The sequence below is a fragment of the Lactuca virosa genome, chromosome 5 (genome assembly GCF_052849685.1).
Source record: "Lactuca virosa cultivar CGN04683 chromosome 5, Lactuca_virosa_CGN04683_v6, whole genome shotgun sequence".
NCBI lineage: Eukaryota > Viridiplantae > Streptophyta > Magnoliopsida > Asterales > Asteraceae > Lactuca > Lactuca virosa.
Genome location: NC_136430.1, coordinates 329,607,467 through 329,626,545, shown reverse-complemented (window position 1 = coordinate 329,626,545; position 19,079 = coordinate 329,607,467). Strand labels below are relative to the sequence as shown.

General features: G+C 33.5%; 1 protein-coding gene across 1 annotated transcript; it reads left to right on the top strand.

The window, feature by feature from the left end:
* The first annotated feature begins 326 nt into the window (after nucleotides 1-326).
* LOC145115674 (wax ester synthase/diacylglycerol acyltransferase 11-like) lies at nucleotides 327-5,395 on the top strand. The gene is made up of 6 exons (XM_079052023.1): nucleotides 327-1,135; nucleotides 3,820-3,892; nucleotides 3,976-4,043; nucleotides 4,225-4,434; nucleotides 4,674-4,811; nucleotides 5,057-5,395. Exons 1-6 carry the CDS (start codon nucleotides 398-400, stop codon nucleotides 5,246-5,248), a joined length of 1,419 nt encoding a protein of 472 aa, XP_078908149.1. The 5' UTR covers nucleotides 327-397; the 3' UTR covers nucleotides 5,249-5,395.
* The last annotated feature ends 13,684 nt before the right edge of the window (nucleotides 5,396-19,079 follow it).

Here is a 19,079-nt window from a genome sequence, read left to right as displayed (position 1 = left end):
TTTTTCTTTGAAATATTAATAGTTAAGTGGATAACTATAAATGATGATCAGGTATCAAAAAGATGAAATATTCTGAACTTGAAAGTATTAACTGACAATTAATTCAAACAAGAAGGTGGGTACGTATGTTCTATTTTTCTTTGAAATATTAATAGTTAAGTGGATAACTATAAATGATGATCAGGTATCAAAAAGATGAAATATTCTGAACTTGAAGGTATTAACTGACAACTAATTCAAACAAGAAGGTGGGTGGTTGTAACTAATATGCTCATTCACATTTAAAACCTTTATAAAAGGATACAAAGTTGAAAGCAATAAAGAAAGACAAGCTACAAAAATGACTATGGAAACAAAGATACAAAGTTGAAGCAATAAAGAAAGGCAAGCTACAAAAATGACCATGGAGACAGACGAGCCATTGACGCCGGCCGGACGGTTGTTTATCCAGCCGGAAACGAACATAGTCGTCCTATGCTGCTTAGGAACTAAACAACCACTTCGAATAGAGGCCATAAAATCCGTTATAGCAGATTCAATGTTAGTGAAACACCCAAGGTTATCTAGTGTCTTGATCGTCGACAAAAATGGTCGAGAGTACTGGAGAAAAACAGAGATCGACTTAGATCGTCACGTCGTAGTCCGTCATGACCCCGTTGAAGAAGCCACTGACGACGAGGACGCAGCAAATCTCTACATGGCTGATCTTGCTGTGTCAACCCCACTTGCCACTGACAAGCCTTTATGGGAACTCCATCTATTGACTTCTCATAAATGCGCTGTGGTTCGTGCTCATCACGCGCTCGGAGATGGGATCTCCATGTTATCGTTTTTTATGGCAATGTGTCGGAAAGCAGATGATCCGGAGACAATGCCCAATATGAATTATGTTGTTGACCCAAGAAACAAACATAGCGGGGAAGAAGCCATTGGATGGATATTGTGGAGGTTGTTGAAGGTGATATGGCTCACGTTGGTGTTTGTTTTTGATTTCATAGCAAGAGTTTTGTGGGTTCGAGATGAGACAACAGTGATCAGTGGCGGAGCTGGGGTAGAGCTATGGCCAAGGAAATTGGTGACTGCAAAATTTTTGATTGACGATATGAAACTCGTCAAGAAATCCATACCTAAAACAGTAAGTTGGCTACATGAAGTTTTTAGTGTGTTTTTTCTTTGTTTATATATATATATATATATATATATATATATATATATATATATATATACTTTTATTTGAAAGGATTTTGTGTTGTTTGATATTGTTTATTTGAAGTGTTTATTGACTTCTTTCGCATTTTCGCTATGCCACTGGTAATAAAACATTTTTAATGTTCGGATAAGAAGATTTTACAAACACTTATTTCATTTTGAAGCCCGATAAATTAATTCTAACCTTTTTTTTAACTTCCAATTTAACATTGAATAATTAATAAACATTTTTACAAATAAACATAAGTTATTTTAAAGAAGCAATTCCAAACACCCATAAAACATACATTATAAGCCTATAAAACAATCAATATGATTTTTTTAAAAAAAAGGAAAAATAAACGCAATTGTTTTTGTGAATTTTAGGATCCAATTAAGAAAAATGTTTATAAGTTGAATATCTCGATTAAAATATTGTTGATATTTTGAATATATGAATGTAGTAATATTCTATAAAAAAAGGTATTATATATAATTATATTATTTTGTATTGTATTCTAAATAGAATATTGTTAAGATTTCTAAAACTGTATATATAGTAATATTTGATAAAAATATAACTTATAATTTATAATTATATTGCTATAAATAATTTTCAAACTATAATATATAACAAGAGAGGTGATTTAACAAAAAAAAGATTTGGATGTTAGAATTGATATATATATATATATATATATATATATATATATATATATCAATATATATATATATATATATATATATATATATATATATATATATATATAATTTGATACTTTACCAAAATATGTTAAAATGATCTCATAAAAGTACATTACATATCTTATCTTTTAGAAAGTTAATTATTTATAAGGAAATAATAGTTACAACTTTATATGTTTATGAGATAATAAGGTAAATAGTCGAAGTCTGAGAAAAGTTTAAATTGTATCTCATTAAATAGTATTTAAAATACTTAACTACTAATATATAAAAAAAATGTTGTTAAATTATATAAAACTTTTTTTATACATAAGAAGGCAAGGCAGTAGTTTAAGTTTGACAAAAGTTTGGCACTTTTCAAATGTATAACATGTTTAATCGATTTTTGGTTTTCCTATTAATATTCAAAAATTTTGCTCTTCATATATTTGTGTAATTTTAGAAATACAAAACGATAAATATAACAAAGACAAAATTAGATAAATAGTCATTTTCAAAAAGTACAATGAAAGGTCCTCATTATACTATTTTTGATACAAACAACCTTTATAGTTTCAATTTCTCGTTAGGGCTAACTTTATTAGAAAAATAAACAAAAAGATTTTGTTTTATCTTTTTTGATGCTTTTATTTTATACATTTCTTGTAATTTTTTAGTTGTTATTTATTTATTAAAAGTCTACCTAACCCATCCCCAAATAGGCATCCACACAGTTATCTGCCGCGACAACCCAAAAAGTTTAGACGAACCGGTTCGATCAAATCCAACCAATTAAATTTAAGTTGATTTTGATTTTATAATATATGAATTTATATAGTCTACACTATTCAGATTCGATCCAACTAAATTACAAATCAATTGGATCAGTTTCAAAAAGCAAGACATTTTTTGATCCATTTATTGAATTTAAATTAATTTTGGTTTTTTAATACATGAATTGAAATAGTCTAAATTAAATTCAGATGTGATCCAACTAAATTACAAATAGGTTGTATTGGTTTTTACAACTCCGTTTTCAAAAGACAAAACATTATATATATATATATATATATATATATATATATATATATATATATATATATATAGATTCTGATTCCGGTGGTGACTCTTTTTAAAATGAAAACCCGTGAGGACATCTTAAAAAAATTGAAAAAAAAATCTAAAAAAATACAAATCATAAAATCGAGCATAGTACTATATCCGGGAGAAAAAAAATTGGAAATTTTGTTTTTTGGATCATGAAAATGATCCATGCTTCAATTTTAATGATACAAAAAAAATTCCAAATTTTTTTCTCTCCGATATAGTACTATGCTCGATTTTATGATTTGTATTTTTTTAGAATTTTTTTTAATTTTTTATGGTATCCTGACGAGTACTCATTTTAAAAAGAGTCATCACCCGATCCTGTTTCTATGTGTGTATATATATATATAACTTGATTATTATTTTTTTAGAAAGGTTTATACACTGTGCTACTCCTAAGTCTACGACTTATGTTAAAGACGGGACTAAAACCCTCAACTTTTAGCTGATGGACACTTATCCGTCAAGGTGTCAACTCTTGATACCGTTAGGCCGGAGGTTTTTGGTAACTTGATTATTATTATATTAGTTAAATCTATAAAGAACTTAAAAAAACTGTTTGGTTGTGAATTAAATTTTTTAGACAACTACTAAAAAATATTATAGTTCAATATTTGGTAAGGACCAAACTGTGCATGTTTTTTAAACCACAATGAGTATTTGTGCAAAAAAAACACTCATAAGTCATAAGGACTATTTGTGGTGTTTTTTCCAACCATTAGAACATATTATGTAATCTTTTTTATGATAAACATAGTCTAAAACATATCTTTAGCATATCAATTCTAAACTTGTTAATAATTTTTATAATGTTTTTATACACATAATACAATCACGCAGACAATAAACGACGTTTTGTTCGGGGTAATATCATTTGGGCTATCAAAATACCTGGACACACGATCACCAAAATGTAAGTATCTTTGACTTGCATATGTTTATCATACTTTAAAGAAGATGTAAAGATGATCATAATTTAAACCATATATATTATAGCTTTACATGAAGGTTTGAGAATGACCGGATTAGCCATGGTCAATTTACGACCTCAAGCAGGACATCAGGTTAATCCTCTTAACTTTGTTTTTTGGATTATTTCATTTCAGCTACTATTTTTAAACTTTAATTTACTTGTTAGATCCATCATGAATGAAATATAATATGGCCATATGGATATATGTACATTACTTAAAATTAACATGAGTATAGCATTTTAATTTTATATTGAAAAGTATTTTTCTATAGGATCTGATTAAAATGATGCAAGATAAATCGATGGGATGGGGGAACAAATTCGGAATGTTGTTGTTACCCGCATACTACTATAGTAGTAGATCGGATCCATTGGAGTATTTGAGGAGGGCAAAAACCATGATTGACCAGAAAAAGTCTTCTTTAGAGAGTTTCTTTTCCTACAAATTTGGGTACTTGATCATGTCCATCATGGGTGCAAAGGTGATTTCTTTTCAGATTTTGTATTAATATTACATAAATTTTTATCTTAAATTTTACTTATATATAAAAGACAGGCACTTTTTCACTTTTGGATCAGGTAATATGATAGATATAAATCCAAATATTCTTTTATATAGAATATGTAGTAATATATTTGCTTTAAGACATGTACCTATGCCAAACTATTTTGCTCAACATTTTTCTTATAACATATTTGTGTTTGTACTTCATTTTTTCAGTATGCAAGTCTACTGAATTACAAAATTCTATGTAACACGACGTTCACAATTTCGAACATGGTTGGTCCAAAAGAGAAAGTTATGTTTGCCGACCATCCAGTGGACTACATGAAAACGACTTCAACAAGTTTACCACATGTATACTTCTTCAACTTTACCTTATAGATATGTGCTTCCATGGCGGTTTTACTATGTAAAAAGTGGGGTGTATCATGTATGAACCCCATTTACAAATGGACCCCACCCGATATTCTAGTAAAAAAGAAATTCTTTTATAAAAAATGTATGCTTTGTCCTACACGATAGACCCCAGTTACCTACACTACATGTATTTATAAGCCTGAAAGTTTGACCCATTTTCTTCATTAATATTATGTTGACAGGGGATTACAATGCACATGGTGAGCTACGCAGGAACGGCTTACATGCAGCTTCTAGTGGCAAAAGATCTTGTACCTGACCCTGAAGTATTAGCCAAATGCTTGGAAGATGCATTGCTTGAAATGAAAGAAGCTGCGGTGGCCACGATTAAAAATAAGAAACCAAGTAAAGAGGAACAAATTGATAAAATATAAAAGATAATAATCACAAAAGCCATTTTGAGTTTGGAATTATTCATTTGTCATTTTAAACTTCTTTTTCTTTGGTTTGGTTTTGTGTGAAGTTATTTGGGGAGGGGCAATGTTCTGATTCAACATATATGTGAAGTTTTATATGAACTATCTCGAAGTTTTCCTCTATTTTTCCATATAAATTGGTGATTTGTTGTTGTCCTTAGTTTGTTTATATGGGTTACGCGGTATGATCATGAAGCTATTTAGTGATCATACAAATAGGATGAATTCCATACACTGTAACGATAACATCTGTTATTACTTATTAATTGCAAATGTTAAGTCTAGTATGCCTTAGATCTAGAATGGGAGGTAAATCAACTAATCACCAACATTGTTTAAGCAATCACCAAGGTTGGCTAGTGGTGATCATTTAGGGATAAACACTCCAAAAAGGGAGTGTTTATATATTCACATTACACAAACTTCAACCTTAAGGTGGAATTCCGTATTAAAAAAAAAAAAAAAAAAATCACTTTAGCTTATCAAATGACAAAATGCTATGTCTAGGATACATTCAAGTTCCTTCACAAAATGTAGGGAACTAGAGAATTGACTAGTAGTTGTGCAATCAATTACATCCACTGATCTGATTAAAAAAAGAACTGGTGGTATTGTTGAGATTAAATGTGGATTAGTTAAGAAAAAACATATGTTTTTCTCATAAACGACGGTAGATTAGGAAGATAAAATATAATTAGGCTTCCAAATCGTTTACCGTTGCGAGACTTCGCAATTCAATCTATTCTAACCTAATGAAGAAGGGTGATAATACGTAAGAGCTGGAGAATTTTGTTCGTCGTGGAAGAAAGTCATCCAAGATGGTTGAAGTCAAAATCTCTATTTCCTAAGTACGCGTGAACATCCGTCTAAGTTATAAAATAAAGTATGATATCTTAACAACGTTATTATTAAAGTTCATTCTTTCAAAATTCATAAAAAAACGTAATGAACAACTTTGTTATTTAATTTTTTATTTTAAGTATTTTTACTCATAAAAATCTCCTATTGAATATAATTGCATACATTTAAATATTTCAATAAAGGTAGTATGAACATCCGAGATTATTAGTAAAGTAGTCTAAGCTAGCCTCACGGTATTTTCTTCCCTTGAGCTCGTCATGGAATGCATAACGTTGGTTTGCCATGTTTCCCAAGATGGTCTTCATTTTCAACAATTCTTTGTACTAATATCAAAATAGAACACTTTTAAGGTTTCATCATGATCATAACCGATCCAATAAAATCATTAACGAAGTGCATATATAATGTTATATAAGGCATTGAATTGATTTTTCGCTTTTTAATATCAAAATAGAACACTTTTAAGGTTTCATCATGATCATAACCGATCCAATAAAATCCTTAAGTACGTGCATATATAATGTTATATAAGGCATTGAATTGATTTTTCGCTTTTATCACCAATGTAACCATTATTAGTTACCTTCGCACCGAGTAAATTGACACTACTAGAAAATAGGGTATTACCGACAAAATTTTAGCGACGGAAAAATCCGTCGGAAACAGAGACGGAATACCGACAAATTAAGAAAACTTAATTATATGGATTTTAATGACGAATTTTGCGAAGGTTTAGCAACACTATACATGTTTGTTGGTAATCCATTAAAATTTACCGACGCTTTACCAAAGGAAATCAGCAATTTTCATTCCGTCGGAAAATCTGTTAGTGAAATTTGTTTCTTTTTTTTTAAATAGTTGGGGCAATTTTATAAATATACGAATGTTAAAGGGTGTTCCTCGACAAATCTGAACTCTGAACTAAAAAAAAACATCATCTACGGATTTTGCCCTACTCTCACTTTCCCTCTTCTCCGGCCACTGCCTCCACCATCAGCGCCAGTAACAAAGCCCTCCAGCTCCTCCAAAGTCGTCGACGCAACATGTTTTTTCCCTCCCGGTTTGACCTGCAACCCACCATATTATCAAAGTAAAAAGAGAAAGAAATGAAAGATGAAGTCTTCGTTGCTTCATTCATCTATAAAACTAGTTAATATATACAAAGACTAAGCTACGCATTAGAAGCTAACATAAGCCTAACTGAATACTAACAGCTCTAGTTAACTTACTTAACCATGATTAGAAAAACTAACTACTCTCTAATAAAACATTAACTTCCATAACGAAAACAATTAGTCAATATCCCCCCTCAAGGTGGACTTTGAAAAATATTGTTCAAAGCCATCTTGACAGTAATCGAAATCATTTTGTGTCTAGGCAATGGCTTGGTAAAAATATCGGCCAAATGATGCAAAGAACAAATGGGCATAAGTTTGATGGTTTTATCCAATATCTTATCACGGATAAAATGGCAATCAAATTCTATATGTTTCATCCTTTCGTGAAATGTAGGATTCGAAGCAAGTTGGATTGTAGATTGATTATCGCAAAAGACCAAAGTGGGTTCTTATTGATAAACACCAAAATTGGATAACAAATGATGTAACCATATGATTTCAGTGGTAGCCACAACAATAGATCTATATTCTACATAGATAGATGATCAGGAGACAATGGTTTGCTTTTTTTATTCGAAGAAACCATGGAATCCCCAATGAAGACACAGAACCCTGTAACATATCGTCGTGTATCTCTTCATCCAGCCCACTCAGAATCAGAAAAAGCTCGAATATTTAAAGATGATTTTGAAGATAAGAACAATCCTTGACCTGGATTGAGCTTTAATAACTTCAAAAGATGATTGGCAGCTTGTAAATCAGGGATTCGTGGATTTGTGACAAACTGGATCAAACGATTGACATCATATGTGATGTCAGGTCGTGTAATGGTTATATACATCAAATGAACAATGAGTCGTCGATAACGAGTTGGATCAACTAAAGGTACACCTTCAAAGTTTGAAGTTTTACAAGCCGAATCCATCGGATATTGAACAGGTTTTGCCACTAAAAGACCAGTGTCTTCCAATAGTTGTAACACATATTATCGGTGTGATATGAATATGCCCTCGAAAGATCTTGCAATTTCTAAACCAAGAAAATGTTGCAATTTGCCAAGATCCTTAAGTTTGAATTCCTTACTTCAATTTTCTTTTATTGTATTGATTTCAGTGATTGAGGCACCTTTCAACACAATGTCATCCATGTATAAAAGTAAAGCAACATACGTTTTCCCTTCACCTTTATAGAAAAGTGAATAGTCAGATTTAGATTGAGTAAATCCTTGAGAGAATAAGAATGATGAAAATTTGGCATATCAATGGCGAGATGCCTATATCAATCCATATAACGAATTTTGTAGTTTACACACCAAATTTTCACTATTAAATTTATCAGAATGATGACCATAGCCTTGAGGTAGCTGCATGTAGACTTCTTGTAACATCCTGTTTCCTGACATTTCTGAGCCATGGACTGGAAGTCGATTGTGTAAGGTTTTGGGCCTTAAGGAGGCAAAGTTTAGTCTTTGTGGAAGAAGGTAATGGTAGTTAAGATATTTTACCCTTGAATTGTGTTCTGGGCCGAATGATAGAAAGGGAAAAGTCATAGGCCGGGTCCTTGCATGCAATATGGATTTTTGTTCAAGAAGTTATTAGTCCAAGATATTTAGGTAATGTTTTAGAGCTCTTCAACGCCTTTCCGTGGATATAAAGAACGTCGAAAACGAAGTTAGAACGAAGAAGTTATGCCCGTTTGAAGTTACGACGGTTTTGGGTTGAGCCGCATATGATAACTTATTTTATTTCCTTATTTTTATTAGTTTATTTTAGTATTTTTAGCTCTTTTTATTAGTATTGCATTGTATATTCTTTATTTTCTTTATCATGGATCGTTTCGGGTACTTTCTATTTTGCATGAGATATTTTGTAGGGTTTTGGAGCTCATTGCGGTTGCGGTTTGACTGGAGTTGGGCTTAGTGGGCTTCTCGATGCATTATTGGGCTTTACGGATCCATCAAATGAGATTTGGGCTTAAAAAGTTGAAGATTTGGATGAAGTGGGCTTTTGAAGATGGGTCATGGATTGTTATTTTGGGCTTGGAGCATTCATATTTGAAGCTAAAAGATGATTGGTTAATTTGAATCATGTGGGATATGGAGGGGACCAAGGGAATCTTGGGTAGTGGGATGGTTAGTGGAGGAAAAATGAGCCAATAGCATTCCAGCAATATTTGCGCGGGTGGATTCTCACGTGCGCGGGTACCCGCGCAACTGCCCAGTTTTGGGCATTTTGGTCATTTGGCTTACCATTTACTTGGGGGGTTGGATCTTTCAGCAAGAACTTCGATTTTACACCATCGGAGACCAGGAGAAGGCGATTTTGAAGCTCAAGACTCATTTCTTTTCATCTTTCCAAGTTATTGGTAGTTTCTTTATGCAATTAGACATTTGTGATTGTTGTTCTATTGCCATGAGTGGCTAAACTCTCTATTTTGGTATACCTTGGCTAAAACCTCTGAATTTTTGTGGGTTTTTGAAGGATTTATGCTTATTTATCATTTATCTTATGTCTATGATTCTAGTTCATATTTCCTATGCTTGTTTAGTGCTTTGATCATGAGCTTGGTACTTTAATAAGAAATTGTTGGTTTATTTCTTTGGTTTAGCATTGAATCATTGAATTTACTTAGAACAAGGGCTTTATGATGGTAGAAATCACCTCTAGCTTATGAATCATAACTCCTTTATGGATGTGTAAGCATTGACATCCTCTAGGAATTGGGGATTTCTTCATTCTTAAGGCTAATCAACTTCTTGGATTCAATTGCTTCAATTGGATCCTTGATTTTGATTAAGAAGGTGAGTTGTGGGCTTCCCCAACCTCCATACTACCTATGAGAAATCTTGGCATATCATGCTTCATGATTGCTATAACCAATTTGGGGTGAATGATAAGCTTCATGTTAAATCCTAATGATAAACACACAAATGTTCATTGTGTTGAATTGCCTTGGTTTACCAATTCTCTCCAATATTTGAGCATCTCACTTTCTTGCTTAATTGCAAGTTTTTAGTTATTCAAGTCTTTTAGTTTTCAAGCAATCATAACACCCCCCCCCCTTTAGTTTAATTGTAGTTAGTTAGTTTATTTACACTAGTTCTATTGGATTGCACTGGTGATTGAATACAACCATTTTCCCGAGGAGCGATATCCCTTTTTACCATTATATTACGTTTTATTTGCAAACAAAGGGTGTAATTTTCTTGGTGGACTTGACATCCCACCAAGTTTTGGCGCCGTTGCCGGGGAATTTGGTTATTGTTATTTGATTGTTTATGCCTAGGTCTACAAGAACCGGTGAACTACTCTACAATCCGGAAATTGAAAAAGAAGCAAAAAGGTTGAAAAAGTTAGCCAAACAAGCAAAGAAACAACAACTCGTTCAAGCTTCTTCCTCTTCTCCACTAATCAATATAGAAGATCAAGTTCACACTTCAAGTGATACCGGCACCGAGCCGAGTTCTCCAATTATTGGTCATTCCTTTGAAGACATTCCGTTTGAAAACTACATAACCACGGATCACACTCCACCTCACAATCCCAACCTAAACCCAAACAATCAAGATGCCAATACCCCACCCCGACAACCAAGACAACAACAACAAGAACCTCTCATTGATATGCCACCTTGGAATCAAGCCCCTCCTCAAAACCAACCCAATGATCAACCACCACAACCACAAAACCAACAATTCCACCAAAACAACCAACCTCAAACCAATGCTTTTCAAGTTCAACAAGTACATTACCCAAATCAACCCAATTACCAACAACCTCCAATGTACCAAAACCCAATGTACCCCCAACAACAACCTCCCTACAACCAATACCCTAACTACCAACCTTATCCACCACAAATGTATAATCACCAACCATACCCATACCCACCTTACCAACAACAACCTCCCAATTGTTGGGTTATGAGCATTCTAACACTCCTAAGTGTACATGCAACCCTAAATACCTTGGATCTATGTTTTCTCTATTATACATACAATTATGAACATCCAAGGTATTATCCTAATCTAGCATACAAAATAATAAATATAACAAGATAGAATACATACCTCTTTGATGTAGAATGTCTTCATGAAGCTTGAGTGCCTAGTGCCCCAAGTGTGACACCTCAAATGGTTCACACAACACCAAATACACTTGGAATAACTTTTGAGAAACTTGAACACTCCTTGAAATCGTCTAGCCCTCACACTCACACATTAGTGTACGATTTCTTGAGCCATGGGATTCTTTTATATGGTGGCTATTAGGGTTACACCATGTAACTCATAACTTTACCCATTCCTTATGCTCCATGGATTTTAATCTCCATGGAGTATCCATGGGTCACCCCATGGACTTAGTCCAACATAAGGAATCTTGGATCACAAGCCCACATATATAAGAATGAATGATTTACACAATCAACCCATATATTTAATTAGTCTCCTTTTGATCACTTAATTAATTCCAAATTAATTCTTGATCAATACTAATTAAATAACTTTATTAATATATTAGAACTTATAATATATTAACCAACCTTAAGTGTTATTTCTCTCATTATAGTCTATCCAAATGCATGATGCCATGCAACCCAAATGGACCATGCCGGGTCGGGTCAAGTCTTACCAATTATAGTTATGGACTTAGACATTAATCCAACAGTCTCCCACTTGGATAAGTCTAAAACTATTATTGCGTATGACTTCAGGAACCGATCAGCAATCGTAGCTCTCAAAAGCTTCTGTCGAACTCTGACCTTGTCGATGAACTCTGACCTTTGTCAATGACTTGTCCATTAGATAAGGGATCATATATTCCTCCATTCTAGATATCATATGGACTGAGACATGGATTATCAATCATTCTCTCTGTCCATTTGTTGTTTCCCGATTTCCGATTCATGATGACTGACTGATTGAACAAATCAAATCAGTCCTGGCTTGGCCAAGCACTCACATGTATCATCTTTAAATCATCGAGGGGCCCACAGATATCGCTTTTATCCCGAAGGTAAAAGGAATGGATAAACTTCGACTCATATGGCTTGTTCTACTACTTGTTGAATCATACACAAAGGCACGTTTTATAACATCGAGTTACCAATGCATTTTCGTGCAATCAATGTATAACCAACTCATAGTAACAACTCATATCTCTAGGTTTGAAGAATATAAGATATTATCGTCTCATGATCACTCATGATAAAATCCATGAAGTGATTCAAATGAGCGCGGGTTGAATCCAATACTCAGAACTTATGAGCACTCATGAGTTTTGTAGCACCACTTTGTCCACCAACTTGGACCTCTACAAACCAACCCATGACAATCTTGATTCATATCTACTTCCAACATATGACCGACTGTGGATGGTTTGAATAACTTAATCATTCAGGAAGAGCGACTTAGTTATTCTGGAAGTCAAAACATGCAAAGTGAAACACAAGAATAAATGAATCAAATATGGTATCAAACCCTATGAATATAAATAAACACTTTTATTTATCACCATACTGATTACTCATTATTCATTGTTTCGGTTTTATCAACTTTATACTTGAATTTAAAACAATAGTTGTCCCATGCTCCAAGCATGTACACTATGTTTTCTAAACACTAGTCATGCCATACACCAAGTATTCATACTATGTTTGTCTATGATCTTTACTTTGTAAAATAGATCAATTGAACATCACTCCAATGATCCTCTTTTCACAGTCCCAAATCCTTACTGCAAATGGAAGAATTTCAAATTCATGCCATTTACTGAAATTTGTTAGATTCTGAACTTATATGCATTGATCCTCTTAATGATTATGCACGAAGTCAGAAAGACTTGACAACAATCATTACAGAGCATTCCAAAGGAGATCAGCTCCTTGGAAACATCCTTCTTTCATTAAGTTTCCTAATCTTACACAGACTGAATAATTTCTAACTTTGAAACATTTCAATATTCCATTTTGACTATCACTTCTGAACAAGAGTTGCCTCCTTACAGATTATGTCAATATGGTCCTTCCAGAATTAACATTATACTTCCAACTGTCCTTGAGCAACCAATCTTTGGTAAACCTTAGATTGTCCTCGACAATTGCTTAATCATTTTAGTCATATCCAATTCTAGACCTTTTCCCTTCATAATGCCCCAGGCATTTGGAAAATTTTAGAAAGGATGAATATAGCACATGTAATCGATCATATATCCGAAGCATATGGGACACGATTCATGATGTCTCACATAAAGACTAAACCAGTCTTTTGCTATAATATTTCCATTTCAATTTACCAAGTTCTCAAAATTCAGATTATGAAAAGGGATGTCGTAATCATAATCGAATTTTAGAACGCAAATAATGGACCCATATATAGAATTTCCTTATGTTAATCCATTCCAACATGAAATTCATATATATATCCTTGATTAAATACGATTAAAATCTCAATCTAATCTTTTAGAATTGAAATGAAGTATAATTTCCTCTCCCTTAATTATAGCAAAACAACTTTTTCAACCCCTGCAACCTCACGAATTGAAACTTTTGTTTTCTATAATTAACATTGCTAACTTGCAACCTTTGTCATAATTATCATGCTCCCACTAACATGATGATTATTAGCATAACACTTATGCTCCCACTAGCTTTGACATGTACTCAGAAATCAGCTGACTTTCTTACCAAAGTTCAGATTTCTGATACTAGATTGTTTTGATAAAACCTTATCAAAATCATACACCTCTCTTAGATAGCTGACATGTGTGTCTAAACAATTTTAGAACTATGAAAAGGGATGCCGTAATCATAGTGTCAATTGTTTAGACCTTTGCCACTTCTCACAAGTCCAAGTTAGTGTGCCGGTAAACCACACAAGCTCCACTAACGACTTTGAGAATGCAAATATCACAATTGCTATCTAGCTAAAATCTACTTAGTGAAAGTGTTTCCTCACCATCATTTTCATGAATCGGAGAGAAACCTTATGACACTTAGATTTAATAGTGTATGTGTTCTTATCCATGTGAATTTGTCAAAACCATAATCACAAGACAAGGTTAGTGACAAATCCAAACTCATATTGATTAAACTTGTGCAATCTTAAATTCTTGCCATTTGGCAGCTCAGGTGCCTGCCATTGCTTCCAAGTAGTTGTGCAACCAATTGAGAACTCTCAGAACTCCTATGCAAAGCCAACTTGAATAGGCACAAAAATTTCAACACGATAGGTTATAAACCTCAAGTCGTGTGCTAGTGAAGGACTTTAGGTTTTATTCTTGATTAAGTCTTGAAACTTTCAAGAGCTTTAAGACTCCCACTGTCCTCTTGACATATAAGACTCCCTTGTCAAATATTCAAGAGATAGTGCGGATTCTTTATCAAGACTAACACTTTACACAATTGGCCTAAGTTGGTCTCTGTTTTATCCAAAACATCACAACTTACCAATTTCAAATGTACAAGAGTAGATAAGCTTTTACTCTTACATTTGACTAGTGTTAACAAACCCTCTCTAAGATATGTCACTCAAGTTACAATCTTGGAGTATGACTCTAAGAATTGTTTTGGAACGAAGTATGACTCATCTTTTTGATTTAACCATTTCAACAATTCATGACTCCTCTTCTTAGTCATAAGAATGCACTAAGATGACTTTAGAGGACCAATTGTGATATGGTATCTTAATCATTAAGATGATCATAAACATGATACTAAAGTACTCTCCCATCTTTTCAGATTTGAGAAACTTTTATCGTTTTGCCATACTTTGATTCTTCTTATTCGTTCTGTCTCACATTGAAACTTCTCCAATGCTACAGACTTATACATAAACTTATAAGTATAACCATATTTACTGAACTTAAGTAAATCATGACGAATAGTCTTCTTGATCTTTTGTGGTGGACTTGACCAGTGCACAAGAATGTGTACTCGATCCCTTAGTCCTTTCCTTATTCACATAAGGAATTAGTCTTAATTTTCTAAGCTGAAAGTTCTCATTCATCATACTATACAACTTGCATGATTCCAAGTTTCGGTCCAATTGAACCTTGGGTGATGAGAATCTTTCCTTATTTGGTAATATTAGACACTACCACAACCAAAAGAATCAAATCCATTTTTCCAATATTGCGATCAATGGAATCTTATAAGCAACAACTTTTCACAAATGCCATTGTAAGGATACTTAAAATAAATAAAATCAAAACCTTTTTCTTTTATTTTAAAACTTTGCGGAAAAACTTATCCTTACAATCCATATGAAAACCTTGTTGTTATCTATTCCTAAGCAATATAAATATCATAACTCTTAAGTAATAGCCCAAAATTCTGATCACCGAACCATGCGATTGAAATCCATCTTCGCGATCAGAATCAGCATGTACTTAATAGAGTTAGACAATGGACTTTACCTGAAGTAAAGCCAAACTTATTGACTTTAACATCCTTAGGTAAATTTGGCAGCTTCGTAACCAATGCCCCTTCCTTTGGCAATAGTTACCTATGGACCCTTGATAATGAGACTATCTCAGACTTCGCCTCTCTCTTTACCATTGGGTCAACCGAGTTGACTATGGCCGATCCCTTTCCATTGGGAAGAGAGAGCTTTACTGGATATCCAATGTCATCATTGTCAATGTCCATAGCGTTTTAGGAAGTTGATCTTAGCAAATAGATAAGATCATTAAGGGTCTTGTCTTAGTCTGTTTCATAGGATTCCCAAAAGAATTCACTATGTGACTTAGAAAGTAGTTGAGCCACCAACTTTCTCAAGACTTTGACACCCAACTCTCCCGGCTTGTCAATATGTGACTACATCTCCAAGATGTGATCACACCTAGACCTTGCCTTGCCAATAGGGCTTGAGTGACCTTAAACTTTTTAGGAACTTGTGGGTTAGGGAGAATAATTGGAGGAGGTGAAAGAAGTATGATATCCATGGGACATCATCTTCATTTAGGAAAGCTTGTTTCAAGAGATTTGGGAAGATCATAAATGTCTAGACCAGACATCTTTTTGGGAGATATTCAAGATAGTTGATTTAAAGTCCTTAATATGACACCCAATATGAAATATTAAGGCTAGGACCCAACAAACTATTTTATAACTTAGAAGAGGGATGCCGTAATCCAAGCTATAAAATATTTGAAGGTAGGTGAATGACAATTCACCAATTTCCACCATGAAAAACGAAATAATTTATTAGGTTTTAATTGGATTTGAAAGTCCTAGATCTTTGAGATTCATTGAACTGTTCAAAGGCATGTTTCAATCTCGAGTGTGCCCTTCAGGTTTTGTGACTGGGATGCCGAGGATCACAAAACAAGGTGTGAATAACCATGCAAATATACTTGGTACCCTTAATATTTACCCCTTAATCAGTGTGTCGGTTAACCACACACGCTCCACCGATACTATGATAAATATTAAGTTACCCTTTGCCTACCTTGTTAAGTCCAGATTAGTGTGCCGGTTAACCACACACGCTCCACTAACGACTTAAGCAAAGTGCAAAGTGTAATTTCATGGGTTAGCACCAAATTCACATTTTCCTAAGTAACTAAGATTGGGTATTAATAAGAGTTTAGTTACTTAGTATTTATCATTAATACTTTTAATGAAAGGAGAATTATAGTCCTTGTCCTACCCGTTCGGCTAACGACCCTCCACCAGTCAAGGAAGCGGTGGGTGAGAGACACCCATTAAACTGCCATTTTATAGGTAGTAACCTTATACCCCCCTTATAGACCGGCTTCGTGAATGAGGCCTACTAACGGTAAGACTGACTTTACTCTTATACATATATATAAATATTATTAACTTATAATATTATAAAGTATAAGGGTTGAATTTTAACTTTTAAAAATCTAAGGGCTAACTTGGAATTAAAGTATTCATAAGTGAAAACTTTTCAAATTCCAAAACTTGAGGGCAAGTTTTGAAACTATTCAAAACTAATTAATTCCATAACTTATGAGTTTAAAGTAGTTTTAATTAAAAAAAAAACTCTTCAAGTTCCATAACTTGAGGACAAGTTATGGAAGACTTTAAACTAATTAATAAAAAAAAATAACTTTTTTTTATTGTAACTTATGGAACTAATTAAGGTTACACTTTTTTTTTTTAATTTAATGAAGAGACTCTTGAACCTCCATAACTTAAGGACAAGTTATGGAGTCATAAAACCATTTAATTAGAACTATACTCTTCATTTTGTAACCTTTGCCAACTTTTATGAGTTTTATGATTCTTAAATGTGACTTTTCATATAACTTGAGGACAAGTTACAAAAACACACTTTGGAATCAACTCTTAGATTAAAATGGATTGAAAACAACTATTTCACACAACTTTTCTATTAATCTAAGAACCTCATAAGAACAAGATAATTCAAATCATCAATCTTCAAGAAATTAGCATGAACATACAAACTAATACAAATCTTGAAATTATGACAATTATCTTAGAAATTGGATTAGCATGAACATTACCACATCAAAAACAAGTTTATAAGTCCAAAAACATCTTAGGGTAATGTTCCTAGTCCAATTCCAGCCAAAACAATCGAATATATGCATCCAACTCGATTTTTCAGCTACTTTTGCAAGTATAACAAGAAAACAAGCCTAGGCTCTGACACCACTGTTGGGTTATGAGCATTCTAACACTCCTAAGTGTACATGCAACCCTAAATACCTTGGATCTATGTTTTCTCTATTATGCATACAATTATGAACATCCAAGGTATTATCCTAATCTAGCATACAAAATAATAAATATAACAAGATAGAATACATACCTCTTTGATGTAGAATGTCTTCATGAAGCTTGAGTGCCTAGTGCCCCAAGTGTGACACCTCAAATGGTTCACACAACACCAAATACACTTGGAATAACTTGAGAGAAACTTGAACACTCCTTGAAATCGTCTAGCCCTCACACTCACACATTAGTGTACGATTTCTTGAGCCATGGGATTCTTTTATATAGTGACTATTAGGGTTACACCATGTAACTCATAACTTTACCCATTCCTTATGCTCCATGGATTTTAACCTCCATGGAGTATCCATGGGTCACCCCATGGACTTAGTCCAACATAAGGAATCTTGGATCACAAGCCCACATATATAAGAATGAATGATTTACACAATCAACCCATATATTTAATTAGTCTCCTTTTGATCACTTAATTAATTCCAAATTAATTCTTGATCAATACTAGTTAAATAACCTTATTAATATATTAGAACTTATAATATATTAACCAACCTTAAGTGTTATTTCTCTCATTATAGTCTATCCAAATGCATGATGCCATGCAACCCAAATGGACCATGTCGGGTCGGGTCAAGTCTTACCAATTATAGTTATGGACTTAGACATTAATCCAACACCAATTACATGAAACAATATCCCAATAACCCCAATCCACCCAACCCCCCCTCAAGAGTTGACACTTAGACAAATGATGGAGACAGATGTTACTCACACACCCCTTGACATTATTTATCCCGCAAACCACCGAGGAATTGAATTGAAGTCAAGTTTCATACATCAACTTACCAAGTTCCATGGGTTGGATAGAGAAGATCCTCAAAAGCATTTGAAGTCCTTTCATATGATATGTGTTAGCATGTTGCCCGAACATGTGACATTGGATGATTTCAAGCTAACCGCCTTCCCGCTCACCTTGGTAGATAAAGCTAGAGAGTGGTTATTCAACTTACCACCGGGATCTATTCACACATGGGAAGAGTTACTCAAAGCCTTCAATAGAAAGTTCTATCCCACCTTCCGGATATCAA

Coding starts and splice junctions, on each gene's coding strand:
- LOC145115674 (XM_079052023.1), top strand. CDS start 398: ATGACCATGGAGACAGACGAGCCATTGACGCCGGCCGGACGGTTGTTT. Junction 1,136..3,819: donor AGAAATCCATACCTAAAACA/GTAAGTTGGCTA, acceptor ACAATCACGCAG/ACAATAAACGACGTTTTGTT. Junction 3,893..3,975: donor GGACACACGATCACCAAAAT/GTAAGTATCTTT, acceptor TATATATTATAG/CTTTACATGAAGGTTTGAGA.